This window comes from Plecotus auritus (genome assembly GCF_963455305.1).
Source record: "Plecotus auritus genome assembly, chromosome: 2".
NCBI classification, from domain to species: Eukaryota; Metazoa; Chordata; class Mammalia; order Chiroptera; family Vespertilionidae; genus Plecotus; species Plecotus auritus.
Window position 1 is genome coordinate 15,320,673 of NC_137771.1, and position 18,449 is coordinate 15,339,121.

The 18,449-nt window shown below is 44.0% G+C and overlaps 1 protein-coding gene and 1 long non-coding RNA gene across 6 annotated transcripts in view; one reads left to right on the forward strand and one right to left on the reverse strand.

Annotated features, from left to right (window-relative positions):
• RCAN3 (RCAN family member 3) overlaps positions 1 to 18,211 on the forward strand; it is a 47,071-nt gene extending 28,860 nt beyond the window's left edge. Inside the window, exons 3-6 of one of the 5 annotated variants that reach the window (XR_013959825.1) lie at positions 2,012 to 2,185; positions 3,168 to 3,339; positions 6,228 to 6,501; positions 13,404 to 13,779. Coding sequence is in view for 4 of the 5 variants with exons in the window: in XM_080654013.1 (XP_080510139.1) it covers positions 2,012 to 2,185; positions 3,168 to 3,339; positions 6,228 to 6,412 (531 nt within the window). In the remaining variant the exon portion in view is untranslated. Of the gene's footprint in view, positions 1 to 2,011; positions 2,186 to 3,167; positions 3,340 to 6,227; positions 7,857 to 13,403; positions 15,955 to 18,000 lie in introns of those variants that run through there. The other 4 variants (XM_080654016.1, XM_080654015.1, XM_080654013.1 and 1 more) reach the window with 4 other exon arrangements.
• LOC308240686 lies at positions 10,745 to 15,228 on the reverse strand. Its single transcript, XR_013959826.1, has 3 exons — positions 13,528 to 15,228; positions 13,363 to 13,473; positions 10,745 to 13,324 (listed from the first exon to the last, which is right to left on the reverse strand). It is a non-coding gene; the product is annotated as an uncharacterized lncRNA (long non-coding RNA).
• Positions 18,212 to 18,449: the final 238 nt, after the last annotated feature.

Genomic DNA, 18,449 nt, shown 5'->3' on the forward strand with positions numbered 1-18,449 from the left:
TATGAAAAAGGACCAACTAGAAATTAAGCATACACTGACTGAAATAAAAATAATACACAGAGATCCAACAGCAGACTAGAGGATCACAAGAATCAAGTCAAAGATTTGAAATACGAAGAAGCAAAAAACACTCAACTGGAAAAGCAAAAAGCAAAAAGAATCCAAAAATATGAAGATAGTGTAAGGAGCCTCTGGGACAACTTCAAGTGTACCAACATCAGAATTATGGGGGTGCCAGAAGAAGAGAGAGAGCAAGATATTGAAAACCTATTGGAAGAAATAATGACAGAAAACTTCCCCTACCTGGTGAAAGAAATAGACTTACAAGTCCAGGAAGCACAGAGCACCCCAAACAAAAGGAATCCAAAGAGGACCACACCAAGACACATAATTAAAATGCCAAGAGCAAAAGACAAAGAGAGAATATTAAAAGCAGCAAGAGAAAAACAGTTACCTACAAGAGCGTACCCATACGATTGTCAGCTGATTTCTCAACAGAAACTATGCAGGCCAGATGGGTGTGGCAAGAAATATTCAAAGTGATGAATAGCAAGAACCTACAACCAAGATTACTCTACCCAGCAAAGCTATCATTCAGAATTGAAGGGCAGATAAAGAGCTTCACAGATAAGAAAAAGCTAAAGGAGTTCATCACCACCAAACCAGTATTATATGAAATGCTGAAAGGTATTCTTTAAGAAGAGGAAGAAGAAGAAAAAGGTAAAGATAAAAATTATGAACAACAAATACATATCTATCAACAAGTGAATCTAAAAATCAAATGAATAAAAAATCTGATGAACAGAATAAACTGGTGAATACAATAGAATCAGGGGCATAGAAAGGGAGTGGACTGACAATACTCAGGGGGAAAGGGGTGTGGGGGGTGCGGGAAGAGGCTGGACAAAAATCGTACACCTATGGATGAGGACAGTGGGGAGGGGGGTAAGGGCAGAGGGTGAGGTGGGAACCGGGTGGAGGGGAGCTATGGCGGGGGGGGGGAAGAGGAACAACTGTAATAATCTGAACAATAAAGATTTATTTTTTAAAAAAACAATTAAATGGGATTTCACAAAATCTCAATTCTATTTTTTTAAAAAGTGATAAAGCCAGCCATCTTTAAAATAGATACAGAGGAAACTATGATAAGTGCCTGGAAGTATTACTAATTATTAGTTTTTAATATATTTGCATGTTTATATTTAAGAACTGGCATGCTATTTTTAAATCCTTACTATCTCTATAATGTTATTTATTTGTCCACATTATGTTAATATGTAGAAATAGTGTAGTAAATAAGAATAGGATTGATTGGTACAGCTCCCCTCCCCTTGTAATACATTGGGAATCCAGCCTTAGCACAAGGTCTGTCATGCAGTTGGTTGCCTAATCCCAACAGCATTAGACAAACCATGGTATGGCTTCATAGTGGAATGCCCTATAGCAGTGAAAAAGGATGACTTACAGTTACACACAACAACAAGGAAGAACTTAGAAACAAAATGTAAAGAAAAACAAGCTACTGAAGAATACATACAACATTACCATATCTCTAGGCATACAAATAAGTGTAAAACCATAAATTAAAGCAAGGAAGCGATGAGCACAAAACTCCAGAAATGGTTACTTGGAAGGAGGAAAGGAACAAGATGGGGGAAGAAACAGCCTGCACACTGGGGACTTCAAGACAGTAGGCACGTGCTCGTTCTAAAATTAGACATGCTTGTCATTTTTTTATACCTTACATGTATTTTATAATACTTTACATTTACTTAATAAAGTTAATTACTTTTCAAATAAGTGCAATTGCAGAATTTAGCATATGAATAACAGGATACCTGTTCTTGTATACCTGCAAGAAAAGTATACTTTTTTGAGAGGGGGAGGAGGCAAATTATAATGAGTTCTATCCCATTGCTTATGTTTAATGACTTAAAATTTCTTTTGTTAAAGAGTTTTCTTTTTTCTTTTTCCTTCCATTCTCTCTTCCCTGCTGCTCCTCGATTTGTAGGAGAGATTTGAAGCACTTTTCACCATCTACGATGAGCAGGTTACGTTTCAGTTGTTTAAAAGCTTTAGAAGAGTCCGAATAAATTTCAGCAAGCCTGAAGCAGCAGCCAGAGCACGAATAGAACTCCATGAGTCAGACTTCAACGGGAAGAAGCTGAAGCTGTATTTTGCACAGGTACTTCACAGAGCCACGGACACCGTTCTCTAAACTTGTTCTTCTCCATCCAAAAATATTAGCAGTTCTCCCCTTCCCAAATTCCATCGTTGGTCTTGGAAATGGACAGTCCCAGTCAGCAAATAATGTAAAAATATTGTCTCCTTTATTATACAGATGCATAAATTTATGTATTAAGCGTATTTACCCTCCTAACTTCGTTTTGCTTAGATTAGCAGTTATAAAGGAATTCATTTTTCTGTAAGCTTTTCTCAATGGGGGTTTCATGAGGGAAATTTGAGAAAATACCTGAAATCATTTCTGGGTTCTGTAATTTATATGAGATACCCCATTGAAAATGGCTGCTGGCCTATGGGATGACCAGGGAGGTGCTGTAGGCTGTACCACAGGCTGTCTTAGACTTAGAAATGGCAGAGCATCTTGGAGGTTACCGAGAATTGGCTATCCTCATTCTGTTTATTGATGTGACTCTGAGAAACCAATGTCTTCTTAGAAGAATTGGTGAAATGAAGGCTGATGTACTATGTGCACTGTTTTATTTTCAACAAAGTGTTTTTTTTTCTTGGTCTTAGCTTTCAAATTTTAAAAAAAAAGAGAGAGGTTTGTTATCTCACACTCCAAATGCAATTCTAAATGAAAGCCATCTGGACATTTCTTGGTGGAGTTGATTGAGATGGAGACAAATAACCTAATCTCTTCCAAAATTGGAATTTAGTGCTTACTACCATTCATTATTCATTCATCTATTCACCAATTTATTTTTTATTCAACTGTTAATTTATTGAGCACCTGATTCGTGCAGGCTCTGTTCTGTGCACCAAGTCTTCAGTGGTGAACCAGACAGACCAAGACTCAGTCACTGGGAGAGGCAGACTGTTAAACAGAAATTTTTCACTTTCTCCAAAGAGATGTAGTAATTAATATAAAGATGAAAATGAAAAAATAGGCCAGTCCCAAACGTGGATTATCTTCTTCCCTGCAGGTTCAGGTGGCCCGTGAAACACGAGACAAATCGTATCTACAGCCGCCCCAGCCGGTCAAGCAGTTCCTCATCTCCCCTCCCGCGTCTCCTCCGGTGGGGTGGAAGCAGGGGGACGACGCAATGCCGCTTTTAAATTACGATTTACTCTGTGCTGTTTCCAAACTGGGACCAGGTAACAAACATCTATCTTTCCTGGTTTTTTCCCAAAGACACTCTTGTACTAAAGACCATATTCAGTAATTTGCGTTCTAGCCAACTAGTGGCAACCTGATCAGAGTGAAGGATAAAGTCACACAAGCCCTGCTTCACTAGCATTTGCTAACTTTGTGATCTTGAGCAATTTGCTGAGCTTCCAGTCTCCTCAGCCTCTGTTTTTCTCATCTATAAAATAGGGACCATAACCGCTCCTTTTCAGGGTGGTTATAGGGTTAAATGATATATGCATGATACTCAATAAATCTGCGATTTTCACTGCTACAAATTCTACTGGTACCTCACAGGCAGTTAGTGAATATCAGTTGCTCTCTCCCCGGCTCCGTCAGAGTATCAGGCAGACAGCTTCTCCATTGACTAGTATTTGAAGGAATTAATGGCGATACCATAGCATCCCTTCCAAATTCTTCTTATTTATTTTCCTTTCTTCTTTCCCTTCTCTTTTCTTTCTTTTTCTCATCCCTTTAAAATAATATAAGAAATCGGCCAGAACCGGTTTGGCTCAGTGGATAGAGCGTCAGCCTGCGGACTGAAGGGTCCCGGGTTCGATTCCAGTCAAGGGCATGTAACTTGGTTGCGGGCACGTCCCCAGTGGGGAGTGTGCAGGAGGCAGCTGATCGATGTTTCTCTCTCATCGATGTTTCTAATTCTCTATCCCTCTCCCTTCCTCTCTGTAAAAAATCAATAAAATATATTAAAAAAAAAAAATCGGCCAGAACCGGTTTGGCTCAGTGGATAGAGCGTCAGCCTGCGGACTGAAGGGTCCCGGGTTCGATTCCGGTCAAGGGCATGTAACTTGGTTGCGGGCACATCCCCAGTAGGAGGTGTGCAAGAGGCAGCTGATCGATGTTTCTCTCTCATCGATGTTTCTGACTATCCCTCTTCCTTCCTCTCTGTAAAAAATCAATAAAATATATTTAAAAATAATAATAATAATATAAGAAATCAATGCCGTCCTAGCTGGTTTGGCTTAGTGGGTAGAGCATTGGCCTGCGGACTCAAGGGTCCCAGGTTCGATTCTGGTCAGGGGCACATACCCGGGTTACGGGCTTAAACCCCTGTGGGGGGTGTGCAGGAGGCAGCCAGTCAATGATTCTCTCTCATTATTGATGTTTCTATCTCTCTCCCTCTCCCTTCCTCTCTGAAATCAATAAAAATATATTTTTAAAAAAGAAAAATCAATGCCATTCCTTGCTGGTTCAGACTAGATGTCCGTCTAAGACAATGTTATGTCTGTCGTAGGAGATACAAGGGTCATTTTGAGGGGAAATGGCTTTGTTTTGTTTTAGACATTAGAGCCGGATCATGTCTGAGGTCCTATAATAAAGAGATTGCCCATTCTGGCTGGAACATTACAAATGTCTCCCAAGGGAAATCCGAAACCATTCTGAAGTTGAGAGATTCACTTGTTCTGTTCATAGAATAGTAATTAGCATTTTAACTCCCAGACCTCAGGGTTCCTTACTTCTTTCTTTCTTAAATCCTCATCTGAGGATATTTTTCCGTTGATTTTTAGAGAGAGTTGTGGGAGAGGGAAAGACAGAGAGAAATATTAATGTGAGAGAAACGCATTGATTGGTTGCCTCCTGCATGAGGCCTGACCAGGGCCCAGGCCAGGGAGGAGCCTGCAAACCAAGTATGTGCCCTTGAACAGAATCGAACCCGGGACCCTTTGGTCCACAGGCTGTCGCTCTGTCCACTGAGCAAAACTGGCTAAGGCTTATTTTTTTTTAAGTTTTTTTTTTTTTTAAATTGATTTTTAGAGAGAGTGGTAGGGAGAGGGAGAGAGAAACATTGATGTTAGAGCAAAACATCGATCAGCTGCCTCCTGCATGCCCCTTACCAAGAACTGAGCCTGAAAACCAGGCATGTGCCCTGCCCAGGAATTGAACAGGCAACCTTTCAGTGCACAAGGCGACGCCCACCCACCTGAGCCACCCTGGCCGGGGCGTTGAAACAGCAAAACTTCCTAAGAACCTTAAAGTAACAAAGCTCTAATGCCAAAACAAGATAAAGTACTCTGGCATAGGATTTATTTTTTAAAATTCATTTCTTATTAATTTCAGAGAGGAAGGGAGGGGGAGAAAGAAATAGAAACATCCTATCTAATAAAGAGGGAATATGCTAATTGACCCTGACACCATCGCAAAGATGGCGGCGCCCACAGCCAATAAGGAGGGAATATGCTAATTGACTGTCACGCCCTCAAAAGATGGCAGTGCCCACAGCCACAAGATGGCAGTGCCCAGTCCCCTCAGCCCGGCCGGGGAGGCATTCGGGCCCGGCTGCTCTGCACGCCTGTCCCCAGAGTCCCCCAGTGCCCTCATCCCCCCAGCCGCCCAGGGCTGGCCCGAGGCACAGGCAAGCCTCAGATGGCTGCTGCTCAGCCGCTCAGGGCTGCCCGAGGCTCAGGTAACCAGGGCTGGCTGAGGCTTGCACTACTAGCAGTGGCAGCAACAGAGGTGTGATGGGGCGTCACCTTCCCCTGATCTCCAGGTCGCCTCCCACCCCAGACTGTGAGACGGGGCAGGCCGGGCTGAGGCACGCCCCCGCTCCAGTGTATGAATTTTCATGCACTAGGCCTCTAGTCAATGATAAGAGAGAATCATTGATTGGCTGCCTCCTGCACACCCCACACTGGGGATCAAGCCCACAACCTGGACATGTGCCCTGACTGGTATTTGAACCATGACCTCCTGGTTCATATCTCGATGCTCAACCACCGAGCCACGACGACTGGGCTGACATGGAATTTAGAGATTTAAAAACCAATAATCAATTAAAATGTGAGTAGAACAAGAAGTTTCAAGAGACAAAGCCCTTCTTTTTTGCTGTTTACCTCCACAGGAGAGAAATACGAACTTCACGCAGGAACTGAGTCGACACCCAGCGTGGTGGTTCACGTCTGTGAAAGTGAAACGGAAGAGGTAGAGGAAACAAAAAACCCCAAACAGAAAATTACCCAGACCAGGCGCCCTGAACCTCCAGCCACAGCACTGAGCGAGCCCCAGACCTTCGACTGTGCCCCGTGAGGCCTGATTGTAGCACGAGGCAGCTGCCATCATGGGTGCTGGTCGTGGAAACAGTGCCCCCTGCTGGGGCACTGCTGCTTGTGGTATAGGTGAGGTGAGCAGGGCATGAGACGCAGTGTGTTCACCAAGCCTGCGCCGTGGACATGGCAGTCTAGAGTAGAGGCTGATATTCTGAGAAGCACTGTAAGGATTAGCCCCCAACATGCAGCATCTCTTGACCACTTTGAACAGTAGCAAATTAGGAACATGGCCCCCTCCAGGAATGTTCTTTCCCTGATTCTGTGTAGCATGGAGTACCCAAAACTAAAACTATAGCCACCGAGTGCAGTCCCATTTTTATGAATTTAAAAGTAGTCTTTCAGTTTTAATAATCTAGTGTGGGTATTTTTGTACTGGTATAACAGCTTCTAACTAAATCTCTTGATCAAAGCTTAATTACTATAAAGTATACCTGAAATTTTTTGCACGTAAAGAAACCTGAAGTATAGAATAATTCGTAGAAAATCATTTTTCTCTAGTATTTTGTTTTCTTTAACTTTGGGGAAGAAATGCCAAGTTCACTTTGACTATCAGAGTCGAATGGCACAAATCCATGTGCATGCTGTTCTCTGACTTGGAAAGCGATGCACACACCACTGTCCTCGTGTGTGGTCCCTCCCAGAGAAAGAGCTGCTGCTTTGGATGGGGGCGTCGCCGGGGAGCTTGCCTGGTTATGACTCAGGTGGCTGCTGCAGTCTGCCGCTTGTGACCGTGTTCTAGCCTGTAGCATCCCAAACTGCTCCCAGCCACCTGCTAAGCTTTCCTGTGCTATACATATTTGTGTGTCATTCGTAGACGTTAAATTAGAAAAGGAAATGGTAAAATCCTATCTAATAAAAGAGTAATATGCAAATTGACCGTACCTCTGCTACATCCACAAGCCACGCCCATCAGCCAATCAGGAGTGAGTATGCAAATTAGCCAAACCAAGATGGCTGCGGCCACAGAGCGAACAGGAGGCTTGGGTTTCCCTGGCAATGGAGGAAGCCAAGCTTCCTGCACACCCTGGCCGGCCCAGGCCTCCGCTCAAGCCTACAAAGTCTCAATTATAGAAGATAAATAAATCCCAACAAAAATGGCTGTGGCCACGGAGCTAACAGGAGGCTTGGGTTTCCCTGGAAATGGAGGAAGCCAAGCTTCCTGCACACCCTGGCCGGCCCAGGCCTCCGCTCCAGGCTACAAAGTTTCAATTACAGAAGATAAATAAATCCCAGATACCAGGGCCTCCACTTGGGTCGCCAGGGGGCGTGGCCGGCCTGCAAACCACCACAGGCCCCTCGCCCAGGCCGCCCCACACCCCAAGGGAACCCCAACCCTGATCCAGGACACCCTTCATTCAGGGCAAACCAGCCGGCCCCCACCCGTGCACCAGGCCTCTATCCTATCTAATAAAAGAGTAATATGCAAATTGACTGTCACTCCAACACACAAGATGGCTGCCCCCATATGGACACAAGATGGCCACCACAAGATGGCCAGCAGGGAAGGGCAGTTGGGAGGGATCAGGCCAGCTGGGGAGGGCAGTTGTGGGCGATCAGGTCAGCAGGGGAGGGCAGTTGGAAGGGACCAGGCCTACAAGGGAGGGCAGTTGGGGGCGATCAAGCCTGCAGGGGAGGGCAGTTAGGAGTGACCAGGCTGGCAGAGGAGGGAAATTGGGGGCAACTGGGCCTGCAGGGAAGGGCAGTTGGGGGGGACCCAGGCCTGCAGGGGAGAGCAGTTGGGGAGGACAAGGCCTGCAGGGGAGGGCAGTTATGGGTGAACAGGCCTGCAGGGGAGGGCAGTTAGGGGCATTCAGGCTGGCAGGGGAGCAGTTAGGCATCAATCAGGCTGGCAGGGGAGTGGTTAGGGGGTGATCAGGCTGGCAGGCAGAAATAGTTAGGGGCAATCGGGAAGGCAGGCAGGTGAGCAGTTGGGAGCCAGCAGTCCTGGATTGTGAGAGGGATGTCCGACTGCCCGTTTAGGCCTGATCCCAATGGGCAGTCGGACATCCCTCGAGGGGTCCCTGATTGGAGAGGGTGCAGGCTGGGCTAAGGGACACCCCCCCCCCTTGCACGAATTTTGTGCACTGGGCCTCTAGTTTTCTTATAAACCATTTTAAAGGTGTCCATTTTAAAAGTGTCCATTTAAGCATTTTTCATCTTGAAAGAAAAGTCACACTTATTCCTTTTCCATGAATTAGGAAAAGATGGGGGAGATCATTTTGGTAGTCAGACTTTTCTTTTTTGGTGAGATTTTTTACAGTAGACATTTTTCCCTAACATAGAATGGTTTCTCACTTACATTTCAGAGTGAATAGTTGAACCTCCTAAATTAGAAGCAAGAATCTTTTTAATTTTGGGGGGGTCTGTTCAGACTTTCAAGTCCTTTTTATAGAAAAGTCTCATAACAAAATGCTTTGCTCTGCTGATTCTCTGCTCACACAGCTTTTTTATTTATATGGCAAATGTCTGGAGCACCTGGTCTGTATGTAAAGGGGTTGTGCATCTGAGTTTGGACTAATACAATGTGGCTACCACTATAAAAGAGAGAAAATGTAGAAATGCAGGCCATGATATCTGTAAATTTTTGGTAACTTGTTTTTGTGGTTTAGATGTTCTTATGGTAGACTTTATTTCTGAGGACTTAAACTATATTGCAAAAAAAGTTATGTATGTTTTCCTTGCCCTAAAATACTCTGAGGTGATAAACTCTTCTATTTGTATATATCTACCACTGCTAAGCCTCAGTGTAAAATCAGTTCAGATTTGTGATTCCATAAGTAATTTATTAAATTCAGATCACCATTTGGCAGTCCATCATTGCAGCATGGACCGTGCAAAGCCAAGAAATGTATGTATTTTCAACAGTTGGAGATTTTTAAATTTCCTTTTAGTTATATTTATTCACTGTAATTTTCTAAGTGACCAAAATCCATGTTTTATTATTTTGCTTGGTTCTCATTCTCTATCTTCCAGTTAAGAAAGAGTATTGTGTCCTTAACATAGAAAACTGTTTACAAAGTCAAGCAGTGTTGCCCTGGCCAGTGTTGGCTCAGTGGTTAGATTATCAGTCTGTGCACCATAGTGTCTAGGTGCAGGCGTCCTCAAACTACGGCCCATGGGCCACATGCGGCCCGCCGAGGACATTTATCCGGCCCGCTGGGTGCCGCTGCCTGTCCTGCTTAGCAGCCGACGCGTCCCGGGCCCGCAGTGCGCATAGGAATTTGTTCATAGTTGTTTTTTAAAACTATAGTCCGGCCCTCCAACAGTCTGAGGGACAGTGAACTGGCCCCCTGTTTAAAAAGTTTGAGGACCCCTGGTCTAGGGTTTGATTCCCAGTCAAGGGTGCATACCTGCGTTGCAGGTTCGATCCCCAGCCCAGTCAGGGCGGGTGCAGGAGGCAACCAATCGATGTTTCTCTCACGTCAATGTTTCTCTTTCTCTCTCTCCCTCTCTCTCCCCCTCTCTTCCTTCCATTCTCTCTAAAAATCAGTGGAAAAAAATATTGAAGCAGTGTTAGCCTGGCCAGATAGCTCAGTTGGTTAGAGCATCATCCCAATATGCCAAGGTTGTAAGTTCAATCCCTGGTCAAGGCACATACAAGAATTAGCCAGTGAATGCATACATAAGTGGAACAACGAATCGAAAGTCAAGTAATGCAAATTACCCCAAATTTTTGTTCTCCATTCTTTTTTTTTCTTTTTTTTGAGAGAGAGAGCATTAAATAAATTGAAGAAAATCTTAAAACTAAAATTAAATATACATATATAATTATTTAATATATATTTAACTTTTCCTAATGGGGAGATTAATATTTTCATTCTTTCTAATATAACATTTCCATAAGATGAACTCTAAAAGAAAAACTACTAAATGCTCATTAACTTTTTAACATGATGAAATCAACCAGGATCTCCATGGAAAAAAATATCCAAGGTGTTCTATTCTTCGTTCTTTTGACTATTTTATATCCAGTTCATGTAACCATTTTGCAGGCGATGAGTCTCTGTGTCCTTTTTTTTTTTTAAGTTCCTTTAAATAAGTTTATCTACATCTTTTCTTCTTTGAAATTGAGTTATTCAGATTTATCTATGATAGTATAGTAGCCATGTTTCTTCTTGGGAGTCCAATCGTTTAGATAACCGTGAGGAGAGAACATGAGGCTTTTGCCGGGAAAGCATGCGTGAGGGGGAAGAAGCCTGTACTGTAAGGACAGCCAATAGGGCCTGCGGAGCGTTGGCTCTTACTCTCCAGGTCCTCTCAGCATACCCACCTGGTGAAATCGGAAATAAACCCTCTAAAGAGCCATACTAGTTGCCCAGCTGGCGTGGCTCAGTGGTTGAGCACCAGCCTATGAACTAGGTGGTCATGGTTGATTACCCGTCAGGCCCGTGCCCGGTTGTGAGTTCATTCCCCAATAGGGGGCGTGCAGGAGGCAGCCTATCATCGATGTTTCTGTCCTCTCCCTCTTCCTTCCTCTCTCTCTAAAAAATCAATAAAAATGTATTTAAAAAAATAAAAATAAAGTAACATCTCTAATTTAAAAAGAAAATGGAGATCCCCTCATAGGGCTGTTTGAGGATCAAATCAGATGCCTGTTAGTGAGTTGCACACTTAAGAATGTCTGGTACGCACCAGAAACAGCCTATGAGCACTGAATACATTACATAAAGTTTTCAAATGTCAAGCGGAAGGATTTAGGTAGGACGGTTGGCACGAGAGGCCCTGCCCCAGCATGGCTGGGCCTGTGGCAGGACGTGGGCTCATTCACGTGTCTCAGTCCTTTGTAGCCTCTCCCTCCTCCGCACACCAGCCAACCTTCTCTTTGGCACGTGCCTTGCCTTATCTCCCATAAGTCTTGTGATTGGAAAATTCCAGCTGAAGGTCACTGAGCCAGTGACCATTCACCCGGTGTGGTTATTATGGGGCACTAAAGGGAGGAGGGTCAGGATGTACAGACCAACACTGGACAGTCGTGTGAGGAACCAGCAACCACTAAACACACAGGTGCACAGACACATCCATCATTCCCAGAGCTGGGCTGGAAGTCAGTCGTTGAGCATCCGCAGAGACCAGCATTCCTTGGAGTGTTGTACGGGTAAAGATTCTCACCAACACTTAAGAGTTCTCTTACGCTACTTTTATTATGTTACTTAAATGTAACTTAAAATTAGGCAGAAATACCGTGTGCTGATAACTCTTACAACTACAAAAATGAAACATCTACAAATTATGCATAAAGTACAAAACACTAACATTCAAAATGAAATGTACTGGTATAATATTTGGCTGAAACCAAATTGCAGTTTGCCTTATGAATAGAGGAGTGAGTGCCCTGAGTAGCCACTTTTCGTATCTGTTGGGTCTGGATTATAATTATCACTGAGAAATGTAGACAGGTACATTCTAGTGGTTAGGAATGTGGGCTCAGAAGCCAGACTGAGTCTTCCTTAACCAGCTTTTTGACCTTGGACAAGTTACTCAATCTTCCTGACGTTGAAGCCCTCATCTGTGCAATGGCGATAAGAATGTTTTCAAAGGAATGCTGGGAAGATTAAATGAGTTAGGACAGTGCTTAGAGCATTGCCTGACGCCTGGTGAGTGCCCGATAGCTGGTGCTAATGTCATTTCCTGCTGAGAACTAATGACGCCCGTTCTCCTTGTCTCTCTAAACTGCTGCAAGTGACTGGTTAGTCACATTTGTCAGATGTCGTCTTGAGGCCTTCCCGTGGGGGAAGTCATTCCTAGCATTTGCAGCCCACTTCAGTGCATTTATCAGTGGCCTTGACTGCCGTGCACCACCAGCAGGAAAGGCCCCAGGTTCAGAAACCACTTGGCAGGGGTTCTTTGTTAGGTGGCCACCCAGATCCTCCCGGCCATGCTTTTTTCTTATTTCACGTTTACACACATAGGTACATGTGCATATCATTCATATACTTTTTCAGATTGTTTCCTAAGTGAAAGCACAAAGTTTCAAGCTTTTTCATAGACACGGACAACAGTGTGGGGATGAGGTGGAGAGGGGAGTCGGGGAGAGTATAGGGGAGATACATGGTGATGGGAGGAGACTGACAGGGTGCTGAATGATGTGTGGTGGAATCGTGCACCTGAAACCTGTATGATTTTGTTAACCAGTATCACCCCAATAAATTCAATTTAAAAAGAGCTTTTACATTAGGAAACAGATTTTTTTCACAGAACCACTGCCAAGAGCCAGACGGAAAGACTATAGCAGTTTCAACTGTTTCATTTCTATTTTCTTCAAAACTTTTCAGTTTCCTTTCTTTTGCCTTGCCTTCAAAATCTCCTCGCTAGCACTTTTTCCAGTTGATGTACCTGTCTCCCTTATTCTCATTGGGTCCCGAAGACCAGAACTGGTTCTGGTGAAGCTCCGTGAACTTGATTTCACCTTGACCTTGGTTTTGCTTTTGTGGAAGCTCTAATTTATTGCACAAGCTTCTTGCTTTTTAGTGGCATTTCTTTTTGCATTAAGTTGCTCACTTTTTCTAATATCCAATCTACTGTGTCATTAAAATCTTTGTTATAGATTAGAATTCATTTATAACTGAGAACCATTGATAATGCTAGTATTTCCATAATTCTCCTTTTCTTACATTTTTTATTTGTGTACATGGAGGCTAAGCAGTATTATCAGTGATAATAAAACAGCTACAATAACAGCTGTATAACTTTGTGATATAAAGTAAAAAGATGTGGTCCAGCTGGCTTGGCTCGTAGTTGAGCATCTACTTATGAACCAGGTGGTCATGGTTCGATTCCCGGTCAGGGCATATGCCGGGGTTGCAGGCTCAATCCCTGTGTGGGGTGTGCGGGAGGCAGCCCATCGATGATTCTCTCTCTTCATTGATGTTTCTCTCTCTCTCTCTCTCTCTCTCTCTCTCTCTCTCTCTCTCTCTCTCCCCCCCCCCCCACCCCTTCCTCTGAAATCGGTAAAAATATTTTTTTAAAAAAAGGTAAAAATATTTGATTTCTCAGAATCTCAATCACAGAGCTGAAAATGACCTTGGGAATCATAGTCCATTCCTCATGGCACACGGATTAGACAACAGAGGTGATGTGACTTGTTTGGAAACCCACAGAAAGGCAGCTCAGGGACTAGAGTTGGCATTCCCAACTCCCAGGCCAGCGTTCTTTCTACTTTTTCTTTCATTAGCTCCTTAAAAAAACTCGGAGGCAGTGAATCCATGTCATACAAAAAAAAAATAAAAGCGGGGGGGGGGGGGAGAAAGGGGCATTTCCCCCTAATGGGATACAGTGAATAAGGCAATGAAAAATCATAGGTAATGAAGTCAGTAACTTATTAATTGTAATTAATAAACTGGATGTTCCATACTTTGTTTTTGCTGTTATTGTACCACTACTATTGGAATGTACTTTTCAATAGTGTGACCTTGGTGGCCAGCAATTGCATTGACATTTATGTTGGGCTTTCCCAGATTTTGGTAGTGATACGATTAAAATACGGTCACACTTGAGATGTGACTCCAGTGAAGCCGAACGCGATCAGCGTGATAGGAACGAGTCTGCGGTGGAATGACACTCTGGGTGCTGGTAGACGGAGTCCGTGAAAGACTGACACCTGACTGCGCTCCGTACTTCCGTACAGACTTACGGACCACAGCTTTACTTACAAAGGGGGAAACCCGAGCATAATGAAGCAATGGAAAACATATGAAGTTCTTCGATGCGTCAGGTTCACTGCCTGCCGGACATGATCTTTTTCTCCAGAGCTGTGTACTGCATACCTGTCACAGGTGAACTTGGTCAGTCCCCCCTTTCCCACTCCTGGGCTCCTTTTCACACAGCTGCATTGTCATCTTCCTGTACGAAAGGAAACATGACCTGTAGTAAGTGTGCCAGTATCTATATATATAAAAGGCTAGTATGAAAGTGTTCCCTCAGCAGTTCGACCGGGCGAACAGTTCAATCGCTTGCTATGACGTGCGCTGACCACCAGGGGGCAGCGCAGAACATGGCGGGCGACCATCGTTGGTGGGGTGCGAGGGAAGGAGGAGGCAGGGAGGCTGGGGGGGGGGGGCGGCGGGGGGACCATGTGGTGGTGGTGGCCCTGGCGCTTGGGTGACAAAGGATGTAGGAGGCGGGGAACCTGATGGGCCCTGATCGCCGGCCAGGCCTGGACCCTAGTAAAGGCCTCTAGTAAAGGAATAAAAAAAAGACTTGGGGAAATACTTGCCTCCTAGCTGGGGAGCTGAGTCCGTGTTGTAGACGCTCACTGTTAGAAAGTTAAATAGGTTTAAAGAATAATACTTAAGAACCTTGTCCCACAGTTTGATACATGCTCAATTGTTTTCTGAACTCCCCTTGGAGTGTGGGTCAGCCTGATCATCTCCAGCTGCCTTTGTTTTCTCTAACCATGAATCGGGAAAGTGTTAGTAATGTGAAGAGTGTTGTTATTATTACCAAATATACAAGCAGCAAAACCACCGAAAATTGCAACAACTGCTAGTTTCACTGACCGAAAAGATGATAAAAACAGTCATGTTCAAAATAGAAGTTTCTCGCCAAGATTAAGAAGAATCATCTTGGGTTGAGTCGAAGTATCTCTGCGCATTTAAACAAGGTCTATTGGCCCGACTGGCGTGGCTCAGTGGTTGAGCATCGACCTATGAACCAGGAGGTCACAGTTCGATTCCTGGTCGGAGCATATGCCCAGGTTGTGGGCTCAATCCCCATTGCGGGATGTGCAGAAGGCAGCCAATCGATGATTCTCTCTCACTGATGTTTCTATCTCTCTCTCTCCCTTTCCTCTCTGAAATCAATAAAAATATATTTTGAAAAAAATAAATAAGCAGGGTCTAGTGTAAATGTACATTTCCCTTTGAAACAAAATCCCGCCTGTGAACACACAGCTTTGACCGAATGTTCCTTCTTGTCATATGGAAGGTTTCTGTCACCGCAGATATTGTGTGTCTTTCGGTATTGTTTTCTGTGTAGTCCCAATCTTCCTAACTCAGACTGGGCGCCGAGGAGAGATCAAGGTGGCTAATCCTGGTACTGTGCCATATATTCTTCCCGCGGCTCCTCAGCCCGAAGCGGTTCCCCAGGAGTGTGGATTTACTTTTCTGCTGTTTTGTGCAAATCCTCCGAGTTAAAGCAAAGCTCCTCCGTCGTTCTGTCTTAATGGAACCCGGGAGCTGAACTTACCATTTCGTCTGAACGTGTTTGTGATCTTGTGTTCTATTTTTGGGCACGTTACCTTGCTGGAACTACAAACTCTAGTAAATAGTCATTGAACTTCAAAAAACTGGTCAGTAATTTACACTTAAGTGCTCCATATTTTTGTGCGCTTGAAGTGGCCGTTCATTGTTTGTGGTAGTTTGTGTCTTGTCAGCTTGGGCTGTCCTGTACTTTGAGGACATTTAAACACTCCTTGTCCTGTCAAGGTGACAAAAGCAGACTATAATTTTTTTTGGAGTCTGATTAATTGTAACAAGTTTTGTTTTTAAAGCTAATAAAAATAAAGTTAGTGGTTGTTTTTTAAATCAAACTGTTGAATTGAGTTCTTTGTATGTAGAATTATTCATCAGTATCACTTATATTTAGGTAATAACACAAAAAAGACAGAAAGCAAAATTACGTTTGTTTAACTAGATTCCAGTTGAACTTGAATGCTGTGTCCCGAGGAGTTAAAGGAGTTGACTCACTGCCAACCCTGGAAGTAACCACCGTGGTTCATTCTTCACCAAGAAAAGTTTTTAACCCTGGTTTGCTCCTCAGTTAAAAATAATTTATTCCTATTAAAGGCTTATCTCCTGTCTTGGTTAAAAAAAAAAAAATCTCCAAATCAAAATATTGAAGCTAGAAATGACTACCATAGAGGTTATCTAGTGCACTGGTGTTTTTGCACCTGTTTTTAAGCCATTCTGTGAAACCTTATAGATAAGCCCAATGTGAAACTGATTGCAAGACAAAAGGGGGGTCTGGGGGGTGAACAGAGTTCCTTTTGAAAGGGTGGGGGGAGTGGGGACTGAGATCCAACCCCTGTGAGATCTCAGCAGAACAGTTCAAAACACTCCCCGTTTCCAAACCCCCATTCACACCTTTACAAGTAAGTGGCTCAAGAGGCATGGCCACATTCACATACATATCTGGATGGTAGCCCCCCCGCCCCCCACCACCACCCGGACTAGAATCTAGAGCTTCCAGGTTCCTGGGGTTGTGCTTACCTGCTCCACTTTATTTTTGTTATGCATATGGGCTTAGAATAAGATTTCACCTAAGCTAAGGATTTATTGGCTAAAACAGCAAATTGGGAAACCACTGCAAATATCCTAAAGATAAAACAATTTTTTAAGCCCTAGCCGGTTTGGCTCAGTGGATAGAGCGTCGGCCTGCGGACTCAAGGGTCCCAGGTTCGATTCCAGTCAAGGGCATGTACCTTGGTTGCGGGCACATCCCCAGTAGGGGGTGTGCAGGAGGCAGCTGATAGATGTTTCTGGCTCTCTTTCCCTCTCCCTTCCTCTCTGTGAAAAATCAATAAAATATATATTTTTTAAAACCAATTTTTTAAATGCAGAATAGAAAATACAAGAATAAAGGTTTAAGTAATTTGCTGCCTAAAAAAAAAAAATGATTTAAAAGTTAAACTCAGCAATGTATGTATCAGAGATTCTGTTATTACCAAGAAACAAGTTAAAATATGGCTCTAACCTAGAAGGAGGAAAAGTGTAAATTCTGCAGCCCATAGGAAAGAGCTCAAATCTTGCCAGACTCCCGCCTGGTCTTCTGAGACACAGGAGGTGTGAAGATAAGTCATGTGTAGGTTAGGTATTTAGAGCATCTCAAAGTATATTATTTGGGAAAAGTTTGTGGTCCAAGATGTTTGGAAAAATTAAACTGTTTCTACATTGCAGTACTTGGAAGGGGACCAAAGTTTTTGGGGGGATAGTGATTTTTAAAGTGGTATTTAAGAAAAGACTCAGAAAAGCCCTTGCCGGGTAGCTCAGTTGCTTAGAGCAGTGGTCGGCAAACTGCGGCTCGCGAGCCACATGCGGCTCCTTGGCCCCTTGAGTGTGGCTCTTCCACAAAATACCACGTGCGGGTGCACATGTGCAGTGCGATTGAAACTTTGTGGCCCATGCGCAGAAGTCGGTTTTTGGCTCTCAAAAGAAATTTCAATCGTTGTACTGTTGATATTTGGCTCTGTTGACTAATGAGTTTGCCGACCACTGGCTTAGAGCATTGTCCCAGTATGCTAAGGTTGCTGGTTTAATCCCTGGTCAGGGCACATACAAGACTCAACCAATGAATGCATAAAATAAGTGGAACAATAGATACAATAGATCAATTTCTCTCTCTCTCTCTCTCTCTCTCTCTCTCTCTCTCTCTCTCTCTCTCTCCCCTCCGCCCACCCCCACCCCTGACTCGCTAAAATCAGTCAGTATTTCTTTTTAAATGACATAAAAATGAGGAAGTTGCCAGGTAATTACCTGGACTGGCTGTTAAGAGGGAAGTTAGTATGTCAACCAGACTTCCCAGGGAGATGGAAGAGGCCTCAGAGACTAAACAGTCCAACCTGCCACTCTACAGGTGAGAAAACAGAGGCCCAGGGAGATCCGGTGGCTTTCTGCGGGATACAGACACCTGGCTCAGCCTCCTGCCCTCTTCTTTCTGAATCCCCATCGGGCAGATGTTCCTGGAGGCAAAATGGGAATTAACTCCAAAGCAGGACAATGGCTCGTGGAAGGGGTGCCTGCCTCCTCTGGATCTCGTCTCTGGGTGCCACATACTTATCTGGAGAACAGCCACGTGAAAAGTCACACTGTGTGTTGTAGATATTTAAGACCTCTGACTTCTTTTGGCCTTTGCTCTTCTCTCCACCCCCTTGGCTGAGAGGCAATGAATTTATTTCAAAATCAGTTGGCCTAGATATGTTTGTTTCCTCTTTTTTTTGGGGGGGGGGCCTACATTAATCAATGTGGACTTGGATTTCTCTGGATTCATGAGTCTCTCTGCCTCACCTCCTTCCTGAAATTGCT